Genomic DNA, 23,208 nt, shown 5'->3' on the forward strand with positions numbered 1-23,208 from the left:
AACACACATGCAATATGGCCAAGAACTATACCTTTCCCAGTCCCCTTTTTATGAGTGTGACACAGAACTTCAGAGCTCATAATTTTTTTCATTTGAAAAAATGTAGTAGGTAATTCACACTTTTGAATTTGACGGAACCAAAAATCATCTAATTTTCATTTGAGAAACTTTGTCTATGAAGTACCAACCTGGGAACTCCTCTAGGAGGTTGGGGAAGTTGACGTTGGTGTAGAGGACTGGGGCCACGGTGGCCATCTCGCCCAGAGTCTCCTCCTTCTCCCACTTGAGCGTGCTCCTCTGGGCGTTGGACATGGTGTCTGTCTCTCCCTCTGGAGGGGGAACAGGGCCAGGGACGGGGACAGAGCTGGGGGCGCTCCACGAACCAACCACATCACCCCCCATCTGGCTAAACTTCTTGTCCCTGGAAGGATATCTCAGGTTACATATTCTATTGCAACATTACCAATATATTGATTTTTATAAACTTGGTGGTTAGAGCCCTGAATGCTGATTGGCTGACAGCCATGGTATATCAGACCGTATACCACGGGTATGACAAAACATTTATTTTTACTGCTCTATTTACGTTGACAACCAGTTTATAATAGCAATAAGGCACCTCGGGAGTTTGTGGTATAAGGCGATGCATCGTGCCTAATAAGAACAGCCCTTAGCCGTGGTATATTTGCCATATATCACACCCCCTCGTGCCTTATTGCTTAAGTATGTCACATAACTTACAATGCGGTTCACTTTGAAGCAAATGATAATTTAAAAAGGGCTATAGTATAAAAATGACATTACATTTATTGATTGAGATATGAAAGCTAACAAGCGAGCAGACCCCAGGAAAAATGAGGTTAAAGTGAACTGTATACAATGGAGTCAAAACAATGAAGGATAACATAGTAAAAATAATCACTAGGCAAGTTAATAACCCAAAATGCAATTGATTGTTTTTGAGCAGATGAAAGCAATGCTCTAGTAATGGATAGACAGCTCCCTGCTGTACCTGCTCTTACCTAATCTTGTCTGGGAAAGGCATTCTGTGAATGGGCGAGAAGTTTCCCAGGCCACATTGGCCTGTGCTGCCGGGCATCATGGGAGTTGGAGGAAAGTGGGGGTTGGGCCCCATCATGCCGTTTATCATTGGCATGCGGGGAAACATCCCATGGTCGCCTGCAACAGAGAGCATAGAGACGATGTGGGAGAAGTAGTTACAGAAATACATCCACATGTCCTGTTGATTATGTGAACATGATGTTCATTCAATAAATGCTCATTTCCATTCATTCATATAGATTGATTTCCACAGTCAATAGTTGATTATAAACTCAGCAATAAAAGATGCGTCCCTTTTTCAGGACCCTGTCTTTCAAAGATAATTCGTAAAAATCCACAGATCTTCATTGTAAAGGGTTTTAAACTCTGTTTCCCATGCTTGTTCAATGAACCATAAACAATTAATTAACAACAACCTGTGGAACGGTCGTAAGACACTAACAGCTTACAGACGGTAGGCAATTAAGGTCACAGTTATGAAAACGTAGGACACTAAAGAGGCCTTTCTACTGACTCTGAAAGATGCCCAGGGTCCCTGCTCATCTGCGTGAACGTGCCTTAGGCATGCTGCAAGGAGGCATGAGGACTGCAGATGTAGCCAGGGCAATAAATTGCAATGTCCGAACTGCGAGACGCCTAAGACAGCTCTACAGGGAGACAGGACGGACAGCTGATCGTCCCTGCAGTGGCAGACCACGTGTAACAACACCTGCACAGGATCGGTACATCCGAACATCACACCTGCAGGACAGGTACAGGATGGCAACAACTGCCTGAGTTACACCAGGAACGCACAATCCCTCCATCAGTGCTCAGACTGTCCACAATAGGCTGAGAGAGGCTGGACTAAGGGCTTGTAGGCCTGTTTTAAGGCAGGTCCTCACCAGACATCACCGGCAACAACGTAGCCTATGGGCACAAACCCACCGTCGCTGGACCAGACAGGACGTAAGTGATGTGTATTTGATTTGGAGGGTCCGTCATGGTCTGGGGCGGTGTGTCACAGCATCATTGGACTGAGCTTGTTGTCATTGCAGGCATTCTCAACGCTGTGCATTACAGGGAAGACATCCTCCTCCCTCATGTGGTACCCTTTATGCAGGCTCATCCTGACATGACCCTCCAGCATGACAATGCTACCAGCCATACTGCTCGTTCTGTGTGTGATTTCCTGCAAGACAGGAATGTCAGTGTTCTGCCATGGCCAGTGAAGAGCCCGGATCTCAATCTCATTGAGCACGTCTGGGATCTGTTGGATCGGAGGATGAGGGCTAGGGCCATTCCCCCCAGAAATGTCCAGGAACTTGCAGGTGCCTTTGGTGGACGAGTGGGGTAACATCTCACAGCAAGAACTGGCGAATCTGGTGCAGTCCATGAGGAGGAGATGCACTGCAGTACTTAATGCAGCTGGGGGCCACACCAGATACTGACTGTTACTTTTGATTTTGACCCCCCCCCTTTGTTCAGGGACACATTATTACATTTCTGTTAGTCACATGTCCGTGGAACTTGTTCAGTTTATGTCTCAGTTGTTGAATCTTGTTATGTTCATACAAATATTTACACGTTACATTTGCTGAAAATAAACACAGTTGACAGTGAGAGGACATTTCTTTTTTTGCTGTGTTCATTTAAATTCCCAGCAACCAAATGCAATTCTCCAAGAGGCTTGAGGTGGTGGTGGTACCTGGGTTTGGAATGGCCACGGCTCTAGGTACATTGGGCCCAGGGTGGGCCGGTTGGGGGTGAGGCAGCTGTGGAGGCTGGCTGGTGCTGGGACTCAGGACCGCTGTGAAGAGGTCCTCCACGTCTTTACCCTCCAGCTCTGTAGAGGGCGACAGCAATGAAATACATAGCGTTCATGCACATACTTTACACCACCATCAACAAGTGGTGATTGAACGTTTCAAACGGTTATCTTTGAATTCTATGGAACTGATCATCTCTGACATACAAATGAATGAACAACCTTTTGAAAACTCTAGGTTAGACTTATATAATCAAAACCACAAACCTGGGATTTTGTAGAGCTTACTGAGAATTGCACCTGAAAAAAACAACAAAGAAATGCATATTACATTGCTGCAATGTTATACACTTTATCCTCTGTGCTAGTTTGATTGAACCAAGCAAGCCAGTTAACAAATCCTGGGGATCAAACATAGAATTTCATCAGATGGGGTGTAGTTCAATTGCAGGTCTGAGGAATGCACAACAACCTCAACTAAAACCAGCATGGCTTTGGTTATGCGTCAATGTGTAAGGCCAGACATTGGTTTTGACAGAGCCAGGAAGCCGCTAAGCAGTTATAACACACAGGGAACAAGTCAGGCGGGTACATTTCTGCCAAGGGAATAAGGTTGACCTCCCTATTTGTCAACACTGATACTTTGCGGGAACTTCAGTTAAACTGAGCAAACATTATTTACTTAGTGTTCCAGCAGTTGTTCCATGTGGTGGATACTGTAAAGACCACAATCATCAACAGAGACACGCAACTCTAGGAAGAAAGACATTTCTCATGATTGACTTTTAGGGCCAGTTTCCCAGACACAGATTAAGCCTAGTCCAGCTTTATAGACGTGTCTTGGAAACCGACCCTGAATCTATGTACTGATGTCGAGCTGGGAGGACTGGAGATGTAAACCTCTGCTCTTCACCAATGACACCGAGTGTGCACAGAGAGGAAGAGGCGAAGCCAGAGGTTTCACTCTCAACAAAATCTGTCCAAAATAAGCCCAATACGTTTCAATGGGTTATTTTGAACCTAAGCCTGTCGCCTGCCTTCGGGACAACCACTCCCATTGTTAGCAATGGTATATCATGAGAATATAGTCATTATATACAGATCTCTGGTAGACAGACAAAATTCAACAAGGCCGCCTTACCATCTGCGACCATCTTGTCCAGTTCTGGACTCAGGATGACGTCCAGAGGCTCTTCCTGTAGAGCCCTGGACCCCTGGCCTGCCGAGCCCTGACAGGGCCCAGTGGGATCATCAGGTATGGGGTCCATGTCCAGACCAGCTAGCGGATGGCAGAAGAGGATGGTGAGGGGAGGGTGGTCACACACACACACGCGGGCACACCCACCCACAGTCCACTTTAATGTAACAAAAATAAATCGACACTAGCCCCCTCACGAGCCATTTCGGAGAGGAGGAAGAAAAAGAGAGAAGAGACGAGAGGAGAGACGAGAAAGTGAGAGAAGAGTGAGAGAAGAGAGTAGAGAGTAGAGTGAGAGGAGCGAGAGAGGAGAGTAGAGAGGAGAGTAGAGAGGAGAGTAGAGAGGAGAGCGAGAAGAGAGAGGAGAGCGAGAGGAGCGAGAGAGAGTAGAGAGGAGAGTGAGAGAGGAGAGTGAGAGGAGCGAGAGAGAAGAAAGTAGAGAGAAGAGAGGAGAGAGAGGAGCGAGAGAGAGAAGAAAGTAGAGAGAAGAGAGGAGAGAGAGGAGCGAGAGAGAGAAGAAAGTAGAGAGAAGAGAGGAGAGTGAGAGGAGCGAGAGAGAAGACAGAGCTGATCCTTCATGTCATGGTGGTAAAATAAACTGTCCATGATCTCACATTATATACCCCCCAACGCTTGTTTTTTTCCTTCATTGTCGTCCCGTAATAAAAGTTTCTAAGTATAACGACAAACTCATTTGTGTTGCCTGCTCGACTGAGTGTGGAAAGAGGTGTGGGAGGGGCGCGGAGCAGCCGTCCCTTAAAAAATAGCCACACTGCTTCCATAATCAGTTCCCATACTGCCCACATTAGAATAGACGAGGGCTTAATCAATGAAAAAAGTTCTGGGAGACTGCAATGATTAATCATCATAACCTCAGTCGTCAACATCAGAGAGGGGTCCGAGGTCAACGCACATTTTACTGTGGTGCACTCTCGACTAGTTTGCTTCTTTTTTATTTATTTTTGTCGGGAAAAGATACTTCGCTTGTGACCTTGAATTAACTTGATATATGGGAAGAGACACAGTACATGGAGACTGCAGCTACTGCATATGGTGCTGAAGGTAAGGAATAAAGGCTAAAGGTAAAACATTGTTTTATCTGTTTTGGGGCCTTCAGGCGTTCTCAAATAATCTGTCTGAGAAATACAAGGGTGAAAAACAAAGAAGAAATCACTGTACAACACTGCAAAACAGGATAGATGAAATACATTGTGAAACAATGTCAACTCGAGACCACATAGAAAAAAGAAAATCTAATTTCCCAAGCTGGCAAGGTTTTCTTTGCTACTCAGGTAAGTGCTCCATGGAATGACTGAACTGTGTGAAACGTGGAGTCATTTATAGTTCAAGCTTTGTTACATTCTATGACTAGAGGAAGTTGAGACTTTGAAACCCATACTCAACAAACTCAGCTGGGGTGAGGAGACAGAGCACTAAAACACATCAAATGAAATCAAAAGTTTATAGCAGTGTGTGTGGTCAGCTTTTTGCTAAAACTCAAGTAAATAACCGAGGTTTTTCATGAAGAAACCAACTGAAGTACATTAAAGTGATGGCATTTGTATTAAACAACATTACTTAAAAGAGCAACTCATCACTTTCACCTCCAGCCCTTTTTTTCCACAGAATATCACTCAACAGTCCATAGATTGGTCAATAGACATGCAGATTGGTGAGTGGTTGGAAAATCACAGTAGTTAGTCAAAAAGACTGTACAGTGCTACAGCGTGAGAAAATGGGGAGCGCAGAGAAGGAAGGACATGAAAAAATGCAGAGAGCGTAGAAAGTGTTAGAGGGGATGGGGTCCCAAAGCATCCCAAAAGTGGGAGAAGGGGAGGGGTGGCAGGTCTACTCCTAAGAGGCCAGACGGGCCCGAGGACGTCTCTTACCAAACGGAGAGGAAGAGCAGTCGACTTGGAAAGGGCATAAATCAAGACCTACAGGAACCCAAAACCAGAGGATTATAAACTGGGGGGAGAAAAGCAGGTGTGATAAAATGCTATGCTAACACTTTACTTGAAGCAGCCCACTGTGATGCTACACCACTTTGGTAATAGTAGTGACATAAAATCAACCATCACGACACGAGTCCTAACACAGGCCTGGGTTCAAATAGTATCGGAACCCTTTCAAATACTTAAACTGAGCTTGTCTGGTACAATGTAACCAACAGTTTTTCTTTTCTTAACAAACGCTCAACACATTTGAAAGAAAACAAATATTATTTGAACCCAGTTCTGGTTGTTAATAACCATTGTCTATGAGGTGTGTTATGTCACTCCATTATGCAGGCATCAAGATGGGCATTTCAAGAAAACTGTTCAAAAGCAAACCAAAATCAATGGACACAGACAGGAGGTACTGCAAACCAAGAGTATTATTCAAAGTCCAAAACTATACAAGTGAAGGAAAATGCAAAATGATGAGTAAAGATGCAACATAGAAATGCCACAGGTGCTTGTTTATGGAGTTGACCTTGCTAGCGACAAGAATAGTGTGTGTGAGTGGGCAGAGAAGAAAGGAAGTGGCCAAAATGGCAGCCATTTTGGAGGAGGGCAGGGTAGGGTCTACCTGAGTTGTGCCCCGACTTCACCAGATCATCCGACAGCATTCCCAGGAGATCTGCATCCGTGCTCAGGACTTCCGAAAGGTCCACTAAGGGATCCTCGGTATTGGCTGGAGATATAGATGATATACAATTGAAGTCGAAAGTTTATATACATACACCTTAGCCAAATGCATTTAAACTCAGTTTTTCACAATTCCTGACATTTAATACTCGTAAAAATTCCCTGTCTTAGGTCAGTTAGGATCACCACTTTATTTTAAGAATGTGAAATGTCAGAATAATAGTAGAGAGAATTATTTATTTCAGCTTTTATATATTTCATCACATTCCCAGTGGGCCAGAAGTTTACATACACTCAATTAGTATTTGGTAGCGTTGCCTTTAAATTGTTTAACTTGGGTCAAATGTTTCAGGTAGCCTTCCACAAGCATTCCACAATAACTTAGGTGAATTTTGGCCCTTTCCTCCTGACAGAGCTGGTGAAACTGAGTCAGATTTGTAGGCCTCCTTGCTCGCACACGCTTTTTCAGTTCTGCCCACAAATGTTCTATAGGATTGAGGTCAGGGCTATGTGATGGCCACTCCAATACCTTGACTTTGTTGTCCTTAAGTCATTTTGACACAACTTTGGAAGTATGCTTGTGGTCATTATCCATTTGGAAGAACCATTTGTGACCAAGCTTTAACTGATGTCTTGAGATGTTGCTTCAATATATCCACATAATTTCCATCCACATGATGCCATCTATTTTGTGAAGTGCCCCAGTCCCTCCTGCAGCAAAGTACCCCCACAACATGATGCTGCCACCCCAGTGCTTCACGGTTGAGATGGTGTTCTTCGGCTTGCAAGCATCCCCCTTTTTCCTCCAAACATAACAATGGTCATTATGGCCAAACAGTTCTATTTTTGTTTCATCAGACCAGAGGACATTTCTCCAAAAAGTACGATCTTTGTCCCCATGTGCAGTTGCAAACCGTAGTCTGGCTTTTTAATGCAGTTTTGGAGCAGTGGCTTCTTACTTGCTGAGCGGCCTTTCAGGTTATATCGATATAGGACTCGTTTTACTATGGAAATAGATACTTTTGTACTCGTTTCTTCCAACATCTTCACAAGGACCTTTGCTGTTGTTCTGGGATTGATTTGCACTTTTCACACCGAAGTACGTTCATCTCTAGGAGACAGAACGCGTGTCCTTCCTGAGTGGTATGACGGTAAACTTCTGACCCACTGGGAATGTGATGAAAACAAAAGCTGAAATAAATTATTCTCTCTATTATTCTGACATTTCACATTCTTAAAATAAAGTGGTGATCCTAACTGACCTAAGACAGGGAATTTTTACGAGGATTAAATGTCAGGAATTGTGGAAAACTGAGTTTAAATGTATTTGGCTAAGGTGTATGTAAACTTCCGATTTCAACTGTATATACAGTGGGGAGAACAAGTATTTGTTACACTGCCGATTTTGCAGGTTTTCCTACTTACAAAGCATGTAGAGGTCTGTAATTTTTATCATAGGTACACTTCAACTGTGAGAGACGTAATCTAAAACAAAAATCCAGGAAATCACATTGTATGATTTTTAAGTAATTCCTTTGCATTTTATTGCCTGACATAAGTATTTGATACATCAGAAAAGCAGAACTTAATATTTGGTACAGAAACCTTTGTTTGCAATTACAGAGATCATACGTTTCCTGTAGTTCTTGACCAGGTTTGCACACACTGCAGCAGGGATTTTGGCTGAGTAATTAAAGTAATGAATTTGCATTTTGTTGCATGACATAAGTATTTGATCACCTACCAACCAGTAAGAATTCCGGCTCTCACAGACCTGTTAGTTTTTCTTTAAGAATCCTTCCTGTTCTCTTCTCATTACCTGTATTAACTGCACCTGTTTGAACTCGTTACCTGTCTAAAAGACACCTGTCCACACACTCAAACAAACAGACTTCAACCTCTCCACAATGGCCAAGACCAGAGAGCTGTGTCATCAGGGATAAAATTGTAGACCTGCACAAGGCTGGGATGGGCTACAGGACAATAGGCAAGCAGCTTGGTGTGAAGGCAACAACTGTTGGCGCAATTATTAGAAAATGGAAGAAGTTCAAGATGACGGTCAATCACCCTCGGTCTGGGGCTCCATGCAAAATCTCACCTCGTGGGGCATCAATGATCATGAGGAAGGTGAGGGATCAGCCCAGAACTACACGGCAGGACCTGGTCAATGACCTGAAGAGAGCTGGGACCACAGTCTCAAAGAAAACCATTAGTAACACACTACGCCGTCATGGATTAAAATCCTGCAGCGCACGCAAGGTCCCCCTGCTCAAGCCAGCGCATGTCTAGGCTCGTCTGAAGTTTGCCAATGACCATCTGGATGATCGAGAGGAATGGGAGAAGGTCATGTGGTCTGATGAGACAAAAATAGAGCTTTTTGGTCTAAACTCCACTCGCCGTGTTTGGAGGAAGAAGAAGGATGAGTACAACCCCAAGAACACCATCCCAACCGTGAAGCATGGAGGTGGAAACATCATTCTTTGGGGATGCTTTTCTGCAAAGGGGATAGGACTGCACCGTATTGAGGGGAGGATGGATGGGGCCATGTATCGCGAGATCTTGGCCAACAACCTCCTTCCCTCAGTAAGATCATTGAAGATGGGTCGTGGCTGGGTCTTCCAGCATGACAACGACCCGAAACACACAGCCAGGGCAACTAAGGAGTGGCCTAGCCAGTCTCCAGACCTGAACCCAATAGAACATCTTTGGAGGGAGCTGAAAGTCCGTATTGCCCAGCGACAGCCCTGAAACCTGAAGGATCTGGAGAAGGTCTGTATGGAGGAGTGGGCCAAAATCCCTGCTGCAGTGTGTGCAAACCTGGTCAAGAACTACAGGAAACGTATGATCTCTGTAATTGCAAACAAAGGTTTCTGTACCAAATATTAAGTTCTGCTTTTCTGATGTATCAAATACTTATGTCATGCAATAAAATGCAAATGAATTACTTAAAAATCATTCAATGTGATTTTCTGGATTTTTGTTTTAGATTCCGTCTCTCACAGTTGAAGTGTACCTATGATAAAAATTACAGACCTCTACATGCTTTGTAAGTAGGAAAACCTGCAAAATCGGCAGTGTATCCAATACTTGTTCTCCCCACTGTATATGCGTATACGGTTTTCCGTAACATCTAAGAGAATTAACACTTTCCAAGGACCGTAGTCAAACTAAAAGCTGGTGAATTTCTTCAAAACAGGCAAACCTTTCAAGTTATTACTGTGCTTCCCTCTGCCACAAATGACAAGAGGGGGAATTTAGCAGAGTGGACGAGTGTGTTCTCCATGACCCTAGAGACAAACAGGCTGTAATGAAAGTGAATGTGTCTATTGAAAACAACATCGAAAACCAAACTCTGCAGTTAATATCGCAGAAGGCAATCTGAAAAAAAAAGAGAATCTAGAGCTTCTGTTTAGCTAGTGTTCTTGTCGCTATGTGTGTTCCTAGTATGTAACTTGCAGCGCTGTTCATAGCGTGTTGGAGTAGAGTTTAAATGATTGTGGATGTGGAGAAGAGAACCAAAGACAGACAGGGTGGAGGATGATGGGGGGATGAGAGAAAGTGACAGATAAAGAGAACGTTTTCATCTTTAATAAGGAGCAAGAGAGATGTGAACATACGCAGTCCTGCTTTGCTGTAGATGGGTGTGGTGGTGGAGGTAGCACTGAGCAGCGGGTCCGACAAGGGGTCCAGGAAGCTGGCGCTGGGGGGTTTGGTCTCTGCATGGGCCCCTGGGCTCTCCTCACAGAGCCCCGTGGTCACCAGGCCTGCCTGACTGCTCTGCTTGCACTTGTCCAGCAGCTCCTCACAGAGCCCCGTGGTCACCAGGCCTGCCTGCCTGCTCTGCTTGCTCTTGTCCAGCAGCCCCTTCCCGAAGAAGGCCTCCTGGTAACATACCACACAAACACACGGTCAATGAAATACAGAAAACAGAGAGAACACATACAGAAACACAACATAATTATCTTTCAACAACAAAAAAAAGAAACAATTGTCTCCGTGTCAGAAGGTGGGATCAAGTTATGAATTCTAGATTTGAATTGAAATGAAAATGAATAAGGATTTATTTCATTATTACTCAATTCAAACACAGTATTTGAAATTAAAATGCGTGCTGAACACTAATGAACCAAAGTCATATCGGGCTATGCTACTGCTAACCCACTGGTTTCCATTAGACTCAGGACTCCCCGCTAATTTTCTGAGTTGGAGTGGGAATAGCAGACTGAAGTCAGACACTAGGTGGCGGGGACTAAAACCTATAGTGGTTCCCTGGAGATCTAAGCTGCTGTTACATAGTTCCTCAGAGGAGGAACGGTCCAGACTCCAGTATGGCAGCGCTCTATAGGCCCCAGGGTTATCCAGACTCCAGTATGGCAGCGCTCTATAGGCCCCAGGGTTATCCAGACTCCAGTATGGCAGCGCTCTATAGGCGCTCTATAGGCCCCAGGGTTATCCAGACTCCAGGGTTACCCAGACGCATACAGAAAGTGTGAGGAGTGTACAGTGGAAGCATTCACCAGGGGTCTAATGCGACAGCGACATGGCTACAGAGTTGCATGAATACTCTCTAGAGAGAGGAGCCCAGTTACATAGGCACTGAGAAACACAGCCATATCAAGATGCACCAAGTCAACTCATAGGTCCACAAAAAGAGAAAGTTGACTCGAAACACAAGAATCACTGATAACAATCACCTGCATATACTAGTGTTGCACAGTATACAGAAACGTCTGTACTTTTTCGATACTAGAACATGAAAAACATTTCGATACTAGAATTTTTGTTACTTTCAGTTCTTCTTTCAAATGTGTCTCACGTCATATATGGATCGAGATGATTGAGTCTGTATAGTAATGTGTCTGAATCTTCTCTAGGGGGCAGTAGTAAGCTAGCCAGGCTACTTGTCTTCTCTAGGGGGTAGTAGTAAGCTAGCCATGCTACTTGTCTTCTCTAGAGGGCAGTAGTAAGCTAGCCAGGCAACTTGTCTTCTCTAGGGGGCAGTAGTAAGCTAGCCAGGCTACTTGTCTTCTCTAGGGGGCAGTAGTAAGCTAGCCAGGCTACTTGTCTTCTCTAGGGGGCAGTAGTAAGCTAGCCAGGCTACTTGTCTTCTCAAGGGGCAGTAGTAAGCTAGCCAGGCTACTTGTCTTCTCTAGGGGGCAGTAGTAAGCTAGCCAGGCTACTTGTCTTCTCTAGGGGGCGGTAGTAAGCTAGCCAGGCTACTTGTGCATGCAGCTGACACAGCGCGAGCCACATTTGAGAAGCAAGCGAAAAGAGACAATCGACAGCATGGCTTCTTCTAAAGAAAACATCATACCTCCACGCCCGCATCTTGTTGACAATAATAATTAGGGGACGGTTTATGTGTTGTGAAGCTAGCCACAATAGGGATTAGGCATAATAGTGGAATTTGCGGTTTACATTCAAAATAAAAGTATGTCATTGACAGTGATGCAAATTAATACAAATAGTGGAATTATACCATAATTTTATATTGAAGGCTAACCGCAAAGTCCACTATTGTGCCTAATCGTTATTGTGGCTAGCTTCACATAGATGGGTCCGACCCCCATTAATCAAATAAGAACTGTCTTAAAAATTAGTGTTATTTTAGATGACACCTAGCTATGTAGTTAGCTAGCTAACTGTCAAAGAGTTGGGGCTTTAGGAGGGACTAAAAGATTGTGATGACTCTGTTACGGATGGCCGGAGAGAGGGAGTCCCAGAGCCTAGGAGCAACCCTGGAGAAGGCCCTGTCACAGAAGCTCTGAAGCACAGAAGCTCTGAAGCTTGGACCTGGGGATGACGAGGTGGCCTACTGTGATGGAACGGGGTGCGCGTGTGGGGTGGTAGGGGAGAAGGTCTGAGAGGTAAGGGGGGCCAAGGTGGTGAAGGGTGTTGTACACCCTGTATAACTGTAGCAGAGTCTGAGCTGTGGCCATTGAGGGAGACGTAGTGGGTCTGGTTTGTGAGGTAGTGTTAGTGTTTTGTCAAATCTAGCAGCCGTAGGAATCAATGTGTCTTGGATAGGATGTGATCCTGCACTCACTATAAACCAATAGAACTCAAATGCCCTAATAAACCCACACTCACCCAGAGACAAGGGTACATACAACCACACCGAGAGCCTGAACACAGCGACACATCACCTGCAAGGCTGGTTGGGTTGCTATGTGTTTAAGTAAGTCAACTGCACTTCCAACACGTTTAACTGCTCAAAAACTATCGATGTGAATGCTCCCCGCTGTGGTAAAACATTAAAAGCCTAATGCGCCGGGTATTTAAATAATTGATTAAAGTCATTTCTCTGGTGAGGACCTTTAGGTTTAATTTTTGAAGCGCAGCGTACAAGAAAGCCTACAGTGACAGCTGGTGCTCTTAACACATGGTTGCCCCCACGAATGCTGAGCATACTGGGTCATTTAAAGGCGTGGCGTGGCACAGAGGGCAACATCTCTCCGAGACGCCATTTAAACGCCGAGGATTTTTTGGTAAATCATGAAGGTAATACATCTTAGAAGGGGGCAGCATACTACTTATGCTGGTGGGGAAATAAAGTTGCTACTACTAAGTGCTTGGCAGGTGTCCTATAGAATATTAACAATTCTAATGTGGTACAGAACACAATTAAAGGCCCAGTGCAGGCAAAAACATGATTTTCCTGTGTTTAATATACACTGAACACCTTCCTAATATTGAGCTGCACCCCCTTTTGTCCTCAGAACAGCCTAAAGCGTTCCACAGGGATGCTGGCCCATGTTGACTCTAATGCGTCCCACAGTTTTGTCAAGTTGGCTGTCCTTTGGATGGTGAACCATTCTTGATACACTCGGTCAAGTGTTGAGCGTGACAAATCCAGCAGTGTTGCAGTTCTTGACACTCAAACTAGTACACTTGGCACCTACTACCATACCCCGTTCAAAGGTACTTTCGTCTTGCCTATTCACCATCTGAATGGCACACATACACAATCCTTGTCTGAATTGTCTCAAGGCTTAAAAATACTTCTAACCTGTCTCCTCCCCTTCATCTATACTGATTGAGGTGGATTTAACAGCTGACATCAATAAGGGATAATGGCTTTCACCTGGTCTATGTCATGGAAAGAGCAGGTGTTCCTAATGTTTTGTACACAGTATGAGGTTGGAATAAAACTGTCCATTTGTGAAAATTATGCTAATGCCCTTGTAGTGTAAGAGCTATTTGAAAAGACAGCCTGAAAGTTCAGCCTGTTTTAGTGGGATGGAGTTTTGGCCTGCCTGGTGACATCACCAGGTGGTAAATTAGTTAATAGACCAATATGAGAGTTCCAAACCTCTCTGCCAATAACAGCTAGTTTTCAGTTTCCCCTCCCCACTCAGACCACTCCCAGACAGTCCTAGCAAAATGATAGCTTGAGAAATTGTTCTTGCTAAGAAGCTATTTTTGTTTCTTTATCATTTTAATTGAAAACAATCAGAGTAAGGTACATAATTGTGATTTGATATTGAGATAAAAACGGCTGCATTGGACCGACATCATGTAGCCACACTAGCACCTTTGTGCTGATTGGATGACTTCATGCATACTTCACCGGTGACCTTTTCCTATAAATAGCTTTATAAAGACAGTGTATGTATGATAACATAATTAAAATGAACATTGTAGACCAAAACTGATATCATTAGTGTACATGAGACAAAGTCACCTGCAGGTATGAAGGAAACTCCTCTTCCAGTTTGGTTTTCTTTTTGCGGTATCTTTTCTTGACTTTCTCCTGACATTCAGGCACCGGTGGGGTCTCCTCCACTGGAGTACTCTCTGTCTCGTTCCACCCTGCAACACACGACAGGAGGTCACAACCTCAAAGTAACATTCTGGGACCCCACTTCTTACTGGGTTAAGTGATTGTTTCTGCGTGGAGTGCCAGATGAGTGGGATTTGCACTTTTGGGACGGTGCCATTGTCCTTACCCTCCTCTTTGCACATTGGGTTCTCAGGTAACGACCACGTCGAGTCTTTCCTGGATAGGGATCGTTTGGCTATGCCTTGTCCCGTCCTGCTTCTCTGGCGGACCATAAACCCTCCAATACCTGGCCGGGAGACACAGGGGAGGAGAGATGAGACAGTGTTCAGCAGTAGAATAAAATACTTGATTAATGTTGCCGGGGCTCTAATTTTGTCAAACATGAGAGGAGGGTCTGACAGTCCAATCCTTGACATGAATCTTCATTATTCAGTGACCTATGCGCACAGAGCCTGAGGGTTGTGGGGAGGAGGGGGTTGTTTGGGTCAGAAAGAAACTATCATTGTGTGTTGAACAGAGGGAAAGAGCATGAGTGTGTGTGACAGAGAGAACAAACGAAAGAGTGAGTGTGTGTGAGAGTGTTTGGGAAACTCCTAGCTCCTAGCCACTAGACGAGAGAGAGGGAACGAGAGAACAAGAGTTTTTTTTTTTATAAAATTGGGGTCTCCGTTTTAAAGCTCATTTTCTCATGTGCTCATGTGATGGAGTTAACATTTAGCAGTTTCAAAGCAAAATGCCCGCAATTCTACATTTTGCCATGAGGCTGAGTTTTTTCTTCTTCCAGTTTTAAAGCAGATTTCTTGCAAACCTACACATTTTGCCATAGCTTATGCTATCTGATTGACTCATAACAAAATCATTGGGGGCCCCATGCCATAAAAATACTCCTGAATGCATAATTTTTGTAATTTTAGAATCTGCTATTTAAATATATAGGTCCATTATCTTTTCTAGATACCTTATATCTGGTTTTAGACATCAATTTTTACACTGACACTCTTTTATTTTACTGTTTGGACATAGGCAGCTCGAAAAACACACTTAGGCGGCCCACCCAATACTGGAGAGATAGAGAAAGGGAGAATTTCAGGTGAGCCTATTTCTGGATAGCTTGGGTATTGAGAGAAAAGCCCCTTTGGTCTGAAAGCAGACAGACAGAGCTTTCCAGCATTCCTTAAGCTGCCTCAGAGCAAGAGGGGAGACTTCAGATGATTTATGTGTTTGGACATGAGAGGAAACAGCCGTTTGAGATCAGAGTACCCAGGATACCAACCCTCTAAAAAAGATCCTACTCTGAGAACATTCCATGGCAGGGCTTTTTCTGTCATTGAAAACATTGGGCGGGCCGCGTTTTCGTTTTTTCTGCCCGCCTAAGGAAAAAAAACGTAATTTATATATAGAGTACCAGTCAAAAGTTTGGACACACCTACTCATTCAAGGGTTTATATTTTAACTATTTTATGCATTGTAGAATAATAGTGAAGACATCAAAACAGCATGGCTACCACAGCATTTGCAGCGATAAGACATCCCATCTGGTTTGCACTTAGTGGGACTAGCATTTGTTTTTCAACAGGACAATGACCCAACACACCTCCAGGCTGTGTAAGGGCTATTTGACCAACAAGGAGAGTGATGGAGTGCTGCATCGGACGACCTGGCCTCCACAATCACCCGACCTCAACCCAATTGAGATTGTTTGGGATGAGTTGGACCGCAGAGTGAAGGAAAAGCAGCCAACAAGTGCTCAGCATGTGTGAACTCCTTCAAGACTGTTGAAAAAGCATTCCAGGTGAAGCTGGTTGAGAGAATGCCAAGAGTGTGCAAAGCTGTCATCAAGGCAAAGGGTGGCTACCTTGGTTACTATGTGATTGCGTATGTGTTATTTCATATGTCTTCACTAGTTTATGTCTCTAGACCGTGAAGATGGGGGCCTCTAAAATGTTCTCAAAATAAGAGGTACGTGTAGTCAAGCTGTGTGTTGTCATTTTAACTTCCAGTTTCCAAGATAATATTTCTTTATGCAGTGCTGCTGCTCTGCACATGTGTAGGTGAAACTTACCTGATATTGATGCATAAAAAAAACATTACGTTTTACGTAATTTTATTTTCATTAACTTATCTTAATACGTTTGTGCTCTGGTATTGTGCCTGGCGGACCATGCACAAGCTCCACCACAGTCTGGACCTTCACTTCCTGATCACACCAAGTTTTCCCCCCCGACTGGTGCTTTGGCCTCGTCAAGCAGTGCTTCAGAAAGACCAGAGTGAACACGTTGTCTGAGACTGCTGGCGTTGTGAAGGACAGCACTGTGACAGGTGTCAACATCCCACAGCTGGTTGGACTGGAGGATAGTACGGTGCTGGTGGAAAGCTATGGCTGGCAACAACACCTGCCACAGTTCAAGCAGTACCAGCACTTCAGGTGAATATCATTTTCATTGTACGAGGTTGTTCTCATCTAAACTTGGGAGGTGAATTGATACTGTGCAAGGTTGTAATGTCTTCTCATTTTTTGTTTGTTATTTCCCGGTTTTACAGCTTCGATGCTCTGGAGCCTGGTGTTGTCGAGGAGTGTTCGGACTCCAGGTTTCAACACTGACATCCTTCCTCCCATAGACGGTCTGCTTGTACAAACATCACCTGGACTGGACACAGCTATACAAACGTATGTTTTTGAGATAATCATGGAGTTTTGACGAACAGCTAATGGACATCAATGCCAAAGTCAAGGGCAGTACAGAAACAGGTTCTCCGAATATAGATTCCCTTGTCCATGCATGGTTCGGACAGACCAGTCATCAACACTATCTGCAATGCCTCTATTCAAATGACTCTCTCCTAACACACACACCAAATGTTGCTGCTGCTATTTAAAAAATAATTATCCTGCTCCTCAGCCACTTTACCCCTGATTGTATGCATATAATCTATCACTGATATCGTACATTTTATTTATATTGACAATCTATTTCTGATATTGCTACAATGCAAGTAACCATTTGTCTGTATCGTTTACACCTTCTGTAGAGACCCATCCACTTGGCAAGATGTGGCTGGGAGTTATTGCATTTCTTTCACATGACCCATCATTTTAGACAAGTTTGTATTGGTAAGCGTCATCTAATATTCATTAAATATTTTTTATCTGGACACTTTCTGTTCACCTAGGGATGTTTCCTTATTGTAGGCTACTACTTTTACCACTTTTAGCCTTCATCTTTTCTACACTACTCACTGTTTAGCACATGACCTCACATGTGACTCTTTAAAAAGAGATGGGTGGGGCTGGCTTAAGAGGGTGTGAACATGCTGAATGAGTGTAGACAAAGGAAAGCTCTCCAGTAGGTACAAAAGCATTCAAAGGCCAACTCAAAAGTGAGTTGACAAGTTTATCAACTTTCAAAGCAGAATTACTTTCCCATTGTTCCTCAACTGTAGTGTATGATGTATAATTTTCTAGCTCTGAGTCTCTACTTTTATCCAGTGTAAAAAACCCAATTTCAAATTTTGCTACATAAGACCGATTTGAGCCAGTCGGTCACATATGGGTGATTGTTAATGGGACAATTGAGAAAATGTATTGCGATATGGATTTTTGTCCATATCACCCAGCTCTACTGGTATGTTATTTGTGAGAATGTCTGCAGCCAGTTGCCTTTCTCTCTGTTCACCAGAGCAGGGTAGAATAAAGTGACGGTTCATAACTAGTGACCTGGCATACAGGAGAGACACGCCGTCGTCTCCTCTCTCCACCCCATCCATCTCTCCTCCCGCCCCGCCTCCCTGTCAGACCCAGCTACTTGACATGGGCGAGTGTGTGTGGCTCTCTCTGCCAGACATACACATACACAGGCAAACACATATACCACACATGCACAGACAAACACTTATACCGACATTCACATCTAAGGGAAATGTGCAGACACACAAGTCTTTAATGTTTGGTTAATCAAACGCTCAAGCACAGGACATTTTGAAGGCACTTCATTCTAGGGCCGTTTTATCCTTGGATATTGTGTGTGCGTTCCTGCACGTGTTTGCCTGTGTACTGTAGTGGAGGCCACTGAGGGGAGGACGGCTAATAATAATGGCTGGAACGGAGCAAATGGAATGGCATCAAACCATGTCTTTGATATCATTCCACTAATTCTGCTCCAGACATTACCACGGGCCCGTCCTTCCCCATTAAGTTGCCACCAACCTCCTGTGGTGTACTGCTAAATAGCTAATCAAATGACTACTTGGACTACCTGCATTGACCATTTTTTGCACCAACTCTAGCACTGACTCTGCACACACACTGGAATGTACCCACACTCAAACATACAGTGCCTTCAGAAAGTATTCATACCCCTTGACTTACTCCACATGTTGTTGTGTTACAGCCTGAATTCAAAATTGACACACACAATAGCCCATAACGACAAAGTGAAAACATATTTTTTAGAAACCTTCGCAACTTCAGTGAAAATGAAATACAGAAATATCAAATTTACATAAGTATTCACACCCCACATGTTAGAATCAACTTTGGCAGCGATTACAGAGGTTTGCCCAACATATTTGCCCATTATTCTTATAAAATTCTTAAAGGTCAAATTGGTTGTTGATCATTGCTAGATAACCATTTAAGTCTTGCCATAGATTTAAGCGGATTTAAGACTAAACTGTAACTCGGCCACTCAGGAACAGTCACCGTCTTCTAGGTAAGCAACTCCAGCGTAGATTTGGCCTTGTGATTTAGGTTATTGTCCTGCTGAATTCTTCTTCCAGTGTCTGGTGGAAAGCAGACAACCAGATTTTCCTCTATAATTTTGCCTGTGCTTACGTTTATTTTTTACCCTGAAAAACTCCCTAGTCCTTAACGATTACAAGCCTACCCATAACATGATGCAGTCACCACTATGCTTGAAAATATGGAGAGTGTTACTCAGTAATGTTATCTATTAGATTTACCCCAAACATAACACTTGGTATTCAGGATAAAAAGTGAATTGCTTCACCACATTTTTTTGTGTGAAATTATTGCTTTAGTGCTTTGTTGCAAACAGGATGCATGTTTTGGAATATTTTTATTCTGTACAGGTTTCCTTCTTTTCACTTGTCAATTAGGTAGGTATTGTGGAGTAACTACAATGTTGTTGATCCATCCACAGTTTTCTACGATCACACCCATTAAACTCTAACTGGTTTAAACTGATTTCACCATTGAGCTCATGGTGAAATCCCTGAGCAGTTTCCTTCCTCTCCGGCAACTAATTTCGGAAAGATGCCTGTATCTATGTAGTGACTGGATGTATTGATACACCACCCAAAGTATAATGAATAACTTCACTATGCTCAAAGGGATATTCAATGTCTGCTTTTTTTACCCATCTACCAATAGGTGTCCTTTGCGAGGCATTGGAAAACCTCCCTGGTCTTTGTGGTTGAATCTGTGTTAGAAATTCACTCCTCGACTGAGGGACCTTACAGAGAATTGTATGTGTGTGGTACAGAGATGAGGTAGTCATTCAAAAATCATGTTAAACACTATTATTGCACACAGAGTAAGTCCATGCAACTTATTATGTGACTTGATAGGCAACATTTTACTACTGAACTTCCGTAGGCTTATAATTTTTAAATTAATTTGTTTAAAAAAATATTTAAAAAACATAATTCCATTAATGTCATTACGGGGTACTGTGTGTAGGCCTGTGACAAAATATCTCAATATAATCCATTTTAAATTCAGGCTGTAACAAAATGTGGAAAAAGTCAAGGGGTGTGAAAACTTTCTGAAGGCACTGTACTTACACTGACATCCCAGCACGCACACTCATACACTGCTTCTACTATCTATCCTGTTGCCTAATCACTTTACCCCTATCTACAGTATATAGCCATGTTACTGCCTGGTACTCCCAGTATATAGCCATGTTACTACTACTCCCAGTATATAGCCATGTTACTGCCTGGTACTCCCGGTATATAGCCATGTTACTACTACTCCCAGTATATAGCCATGTTACTACTACTCCCAGTATATAGCCATGTTACTACTACTCCCAGTATATAGCCATGTTACTGCCTGGTACTCCCAGTATATAGCCATGTTACTACTACTCCCAGTATATAGCCATGTTACTGCCTGGTACTCCCGGTATATAGCCATGTTACTACTACTCCCAGTATATAGCCATGTTACTACTACTCCCAGTATATAGCCATGTTACTACTACTCCCAGTATATAGCCATGTTACTGCCTGGTACTCCCGGTATATAGCCATGTTACTACTACTCACAGTATATAGCCATGTTACTGCATGTATATAGCCATGTTACTGCATGTATATAGCCATGTTACTGCCTGGTACTCCCGGTATATAGCCATGTTATTGCCTGTATATAGCCATGTTACTACCTGGTACTCCCGGTATATAGCCATGTTACTGCCTGGTACATAGCCATGTTACTACCTGGTACTCCCGGTATATAGCCATGTTACTGCCTGGTACTCCCGGTATATAGCCATGTTACTGCCTGGTACATAGCCATGTTACTACCTGGTACTCCCGGTAAATAGCCATGTTACTACCTGGTACTCCCGGTATATAGGCATGTTACTTTTACTCGTTCTTGTTATTCACTGTGTATTTATTCCTCATGCCAATATTTATATTTTGTATTTTAGTTTATCTTATCTTGAACTCTGTTGGACCATCAGTAGTAATTTCACTGTTAGTCTACACCTGTTGTTTAACAAGCATATGAGGAATAAAATGTGATTTGTACTGTGTGCCTGTGTACTGTGGTGTGTGTGTGTGCAACACATTGTGATTGTGACACACAACACATTGTGACAACTTCAACCAGAGAGAACAATATCACAGTAGCCGTGGCTGGAAATGGACAAGAACAGTGTTTCGCCAAGCGAGCAGAATTGGGTCCGGTGTACTTTATTACTGCGACAAATTCTTTAAGTCCACACAAGATAACAAGCATAGCGTGCAGTTCACTAAAAGATAAGGAAGCAATGTCTAGCGGGAAGAAAATCCACTAGCCAGGGATGTGGCCTACTGCTGTGAAACACTTCAGAGGAACTATTTTCTTTTTTTAAAGATAGGCAAATTAAAAAGTCCTATATAAAAATACAATTTCCGGGTGTTTTTTTTAAGGAGATTATTCCTTTGAGTATATGAGTCAATGTTATTTTTCCGGAGCCCTCTTTCCAGAGCTTTAAAGGCCCACTCCATAATAAAAAAAGAACTATAAAAAAAGCTGAGGGACGGCTGTAAATATCACACAGTGAGCCTTAAGAGAACAGTGCACTGTCCAGCGAAGCTGTCCTCCCAGATAAGTCTTCTCCCTCTATCCCTCGCTCTACCACAATCCTTTCTCCCTCCCTGCATCCCTCCCTCTCCAGCCGCCATCCACCACTCTCCTTCCCGCTCTCTCTACCTGTCCATTCATCCCTATCAACATCCTCTTTCCATCTCCCATAAGTCTGCTCCCACCTTCCTTCTCTCTCCCTTCATACCCCCATCTCTCTCTCCATCCAGCCATCTACCCCCCCTTCCTACCACAATCATCCACCACTCTCCTTCCCGCTCTCCCCTGGTTCATTCATCCCTATCACAATCCTCTTTCTATCTCCCGTAAATCTGCTCCACATCCCTCTACCCCCCCTCTATCTCCATCCCTCTACCCCCCCCCTCTCTCCATCCCTCTACCCCCCTCCTCTCCCTCTACCCCCCTCTCTCTCTCCATCCATCCCTCTCTCTCCATCCATCCCTCTCTCTCCATCCATCCATCCCTCTCTCTCCATCCATCCCTCTCTCTCCATCCATCCATCCCTCTCTCTCCATCCATCCCTCTCTCTCCATCCATCCCTCTCTCCATCCATCCCTCTCTCCATCCATCCCTCTCTCCATCCATCCCTCTCTCTCCATCCATCCCTCTCTCTCCATCCATCCCTCTCTCTCCATCCATCCCTCTCTCTCCATCCATCCCTCTCTCTCCATCCATCCCTCTCTCTCCATCCCTCTACCTACCACAATCATCCACCACTCTTTCCCTGTCCATTAACCCCTATCAACATCCCCTCTCCCATCTTCTCTTTTCTCCTATGATGCTACACAAGATGTTCCTAAGAGCTGCTATAAAATCAGCTTCATCTGAGCCATAACCCACTTGAGACAAAACTGACCCAAGGTCTGTGCTGACCTGTGCTGACCTATGGAAGGGAGGAGGTCAGAGACCTGGCCGGGTGGTGCCAGAATAACAACCTATCCCTCAACATAACCAAGACTAAGGAGATGATTGTGGACAACAAGAAACAGGAAAAAGAGGACCGAGCACACCCCCATTCTCATCGACGAGGCTGTAGTGGAGCAGGTTGAGAGCTTCAAGTTCCTTGGTGTCCACATCACCAACAAACTAGAATGGTCCAAACACACCAAGACAGCTGTAAAGAGGGCACGACAGTGCCTATTCCCCCTCAGGAAACTAAAAAGATTTGGCATGGGTCCTCAGATCCTCAAAAGGTTCTACAGCTGCAACATCGAGAGCATCCTGACTGGTTGCATCACTGCCTGGTACGGCAATTGCTGAGCCTCCGACCGCAAGGCACTACAGAGTCACTTTAACTATACATTCATGTATATACTACCTCAATTAACCCGACTAACCGGTGCCCCCGCACATTGGCTACCCGCATTGTGTCCCGCCATCCCCTCTTTTACGCTACTGCTACTCTGTTTATGATACATGCATAGTCACTTTAACCATATCTACATGTAC

At 43.9% G+C, this 23,208-nt stretch overlaps 1 protein-coding gene across 9 annotated transcripts in view; it reads right to left on the bottom strand.

The window, feature by feature from the left end:
• Window positions 1-23,208, bottom strand: part of LOC139583389 (histone-lysine N-methyltransferase 2C-like) — a 225,415-nt gene that overhangs the window by 26,991 nt on the left and 175,216 nt on the right. For 6 of the 9 annotated variants that reach the window (XM_071414413.1, XM_071414415.1, XM_071414419.1 and 3 more), the window contains 10 exons: window positions 14,587-14,706; window positions 14,322-14,449; window positions 10,255-10,519; window positions 6,579-6,683; window positions 5,897-5,944; window positions 3,951-4,088; window positions 3,077-3,109; window positions 2,750-2,887; window positions 1,023-1,179; window positions 189-421 (listed from right to left, as the gene is read on the bottom strand). In XM_071414413.1, coding sequence (XP_071270514.1) covers window positions 189-421; window positions 1,023-1,179; window positions 2,750-2,887; window positions 3,077-3,109; window positions 3,951-4,088; window positions 5,897-5,944; window positions 6,579-6,683; window positions 10,255-10,519; window positions 14,322-14,449; window positions 14,587-14,706 — 1,365 coding nt within the window. The remainder of the gene's footprint in view (window positions 1-188; window positions 422-1,022; window positions 1,180-2,749; window positions 2,888-3,076; window positions 3,110-3,950; window positions 4,089-5,896; window positions 5,945-6,578; window positions 6,684-10,254; window positions 10,520-14,321; window positions 14,450-14,586; window positions 14,707-23,208) is intronic. The other 3 variants (XM_071414422.1, XM_071414418.1, XM_071414421.1) reach the window with 2 other exon arrangements.

This window comes from Salvelinus alpinus, chromosome 8, assembly GCF_045679555.1.
Source record: "Salvelinus alpinus chromosome 8, SLU_Salpinus.1, whole genome shotgun sequence".
Lineage (NCBI taxonomy): Eukaryota > Metazoa > Chordata > Actinopteri > Salmoniformes > Salmonidae > Salvelinus > Salvelinus alpinus.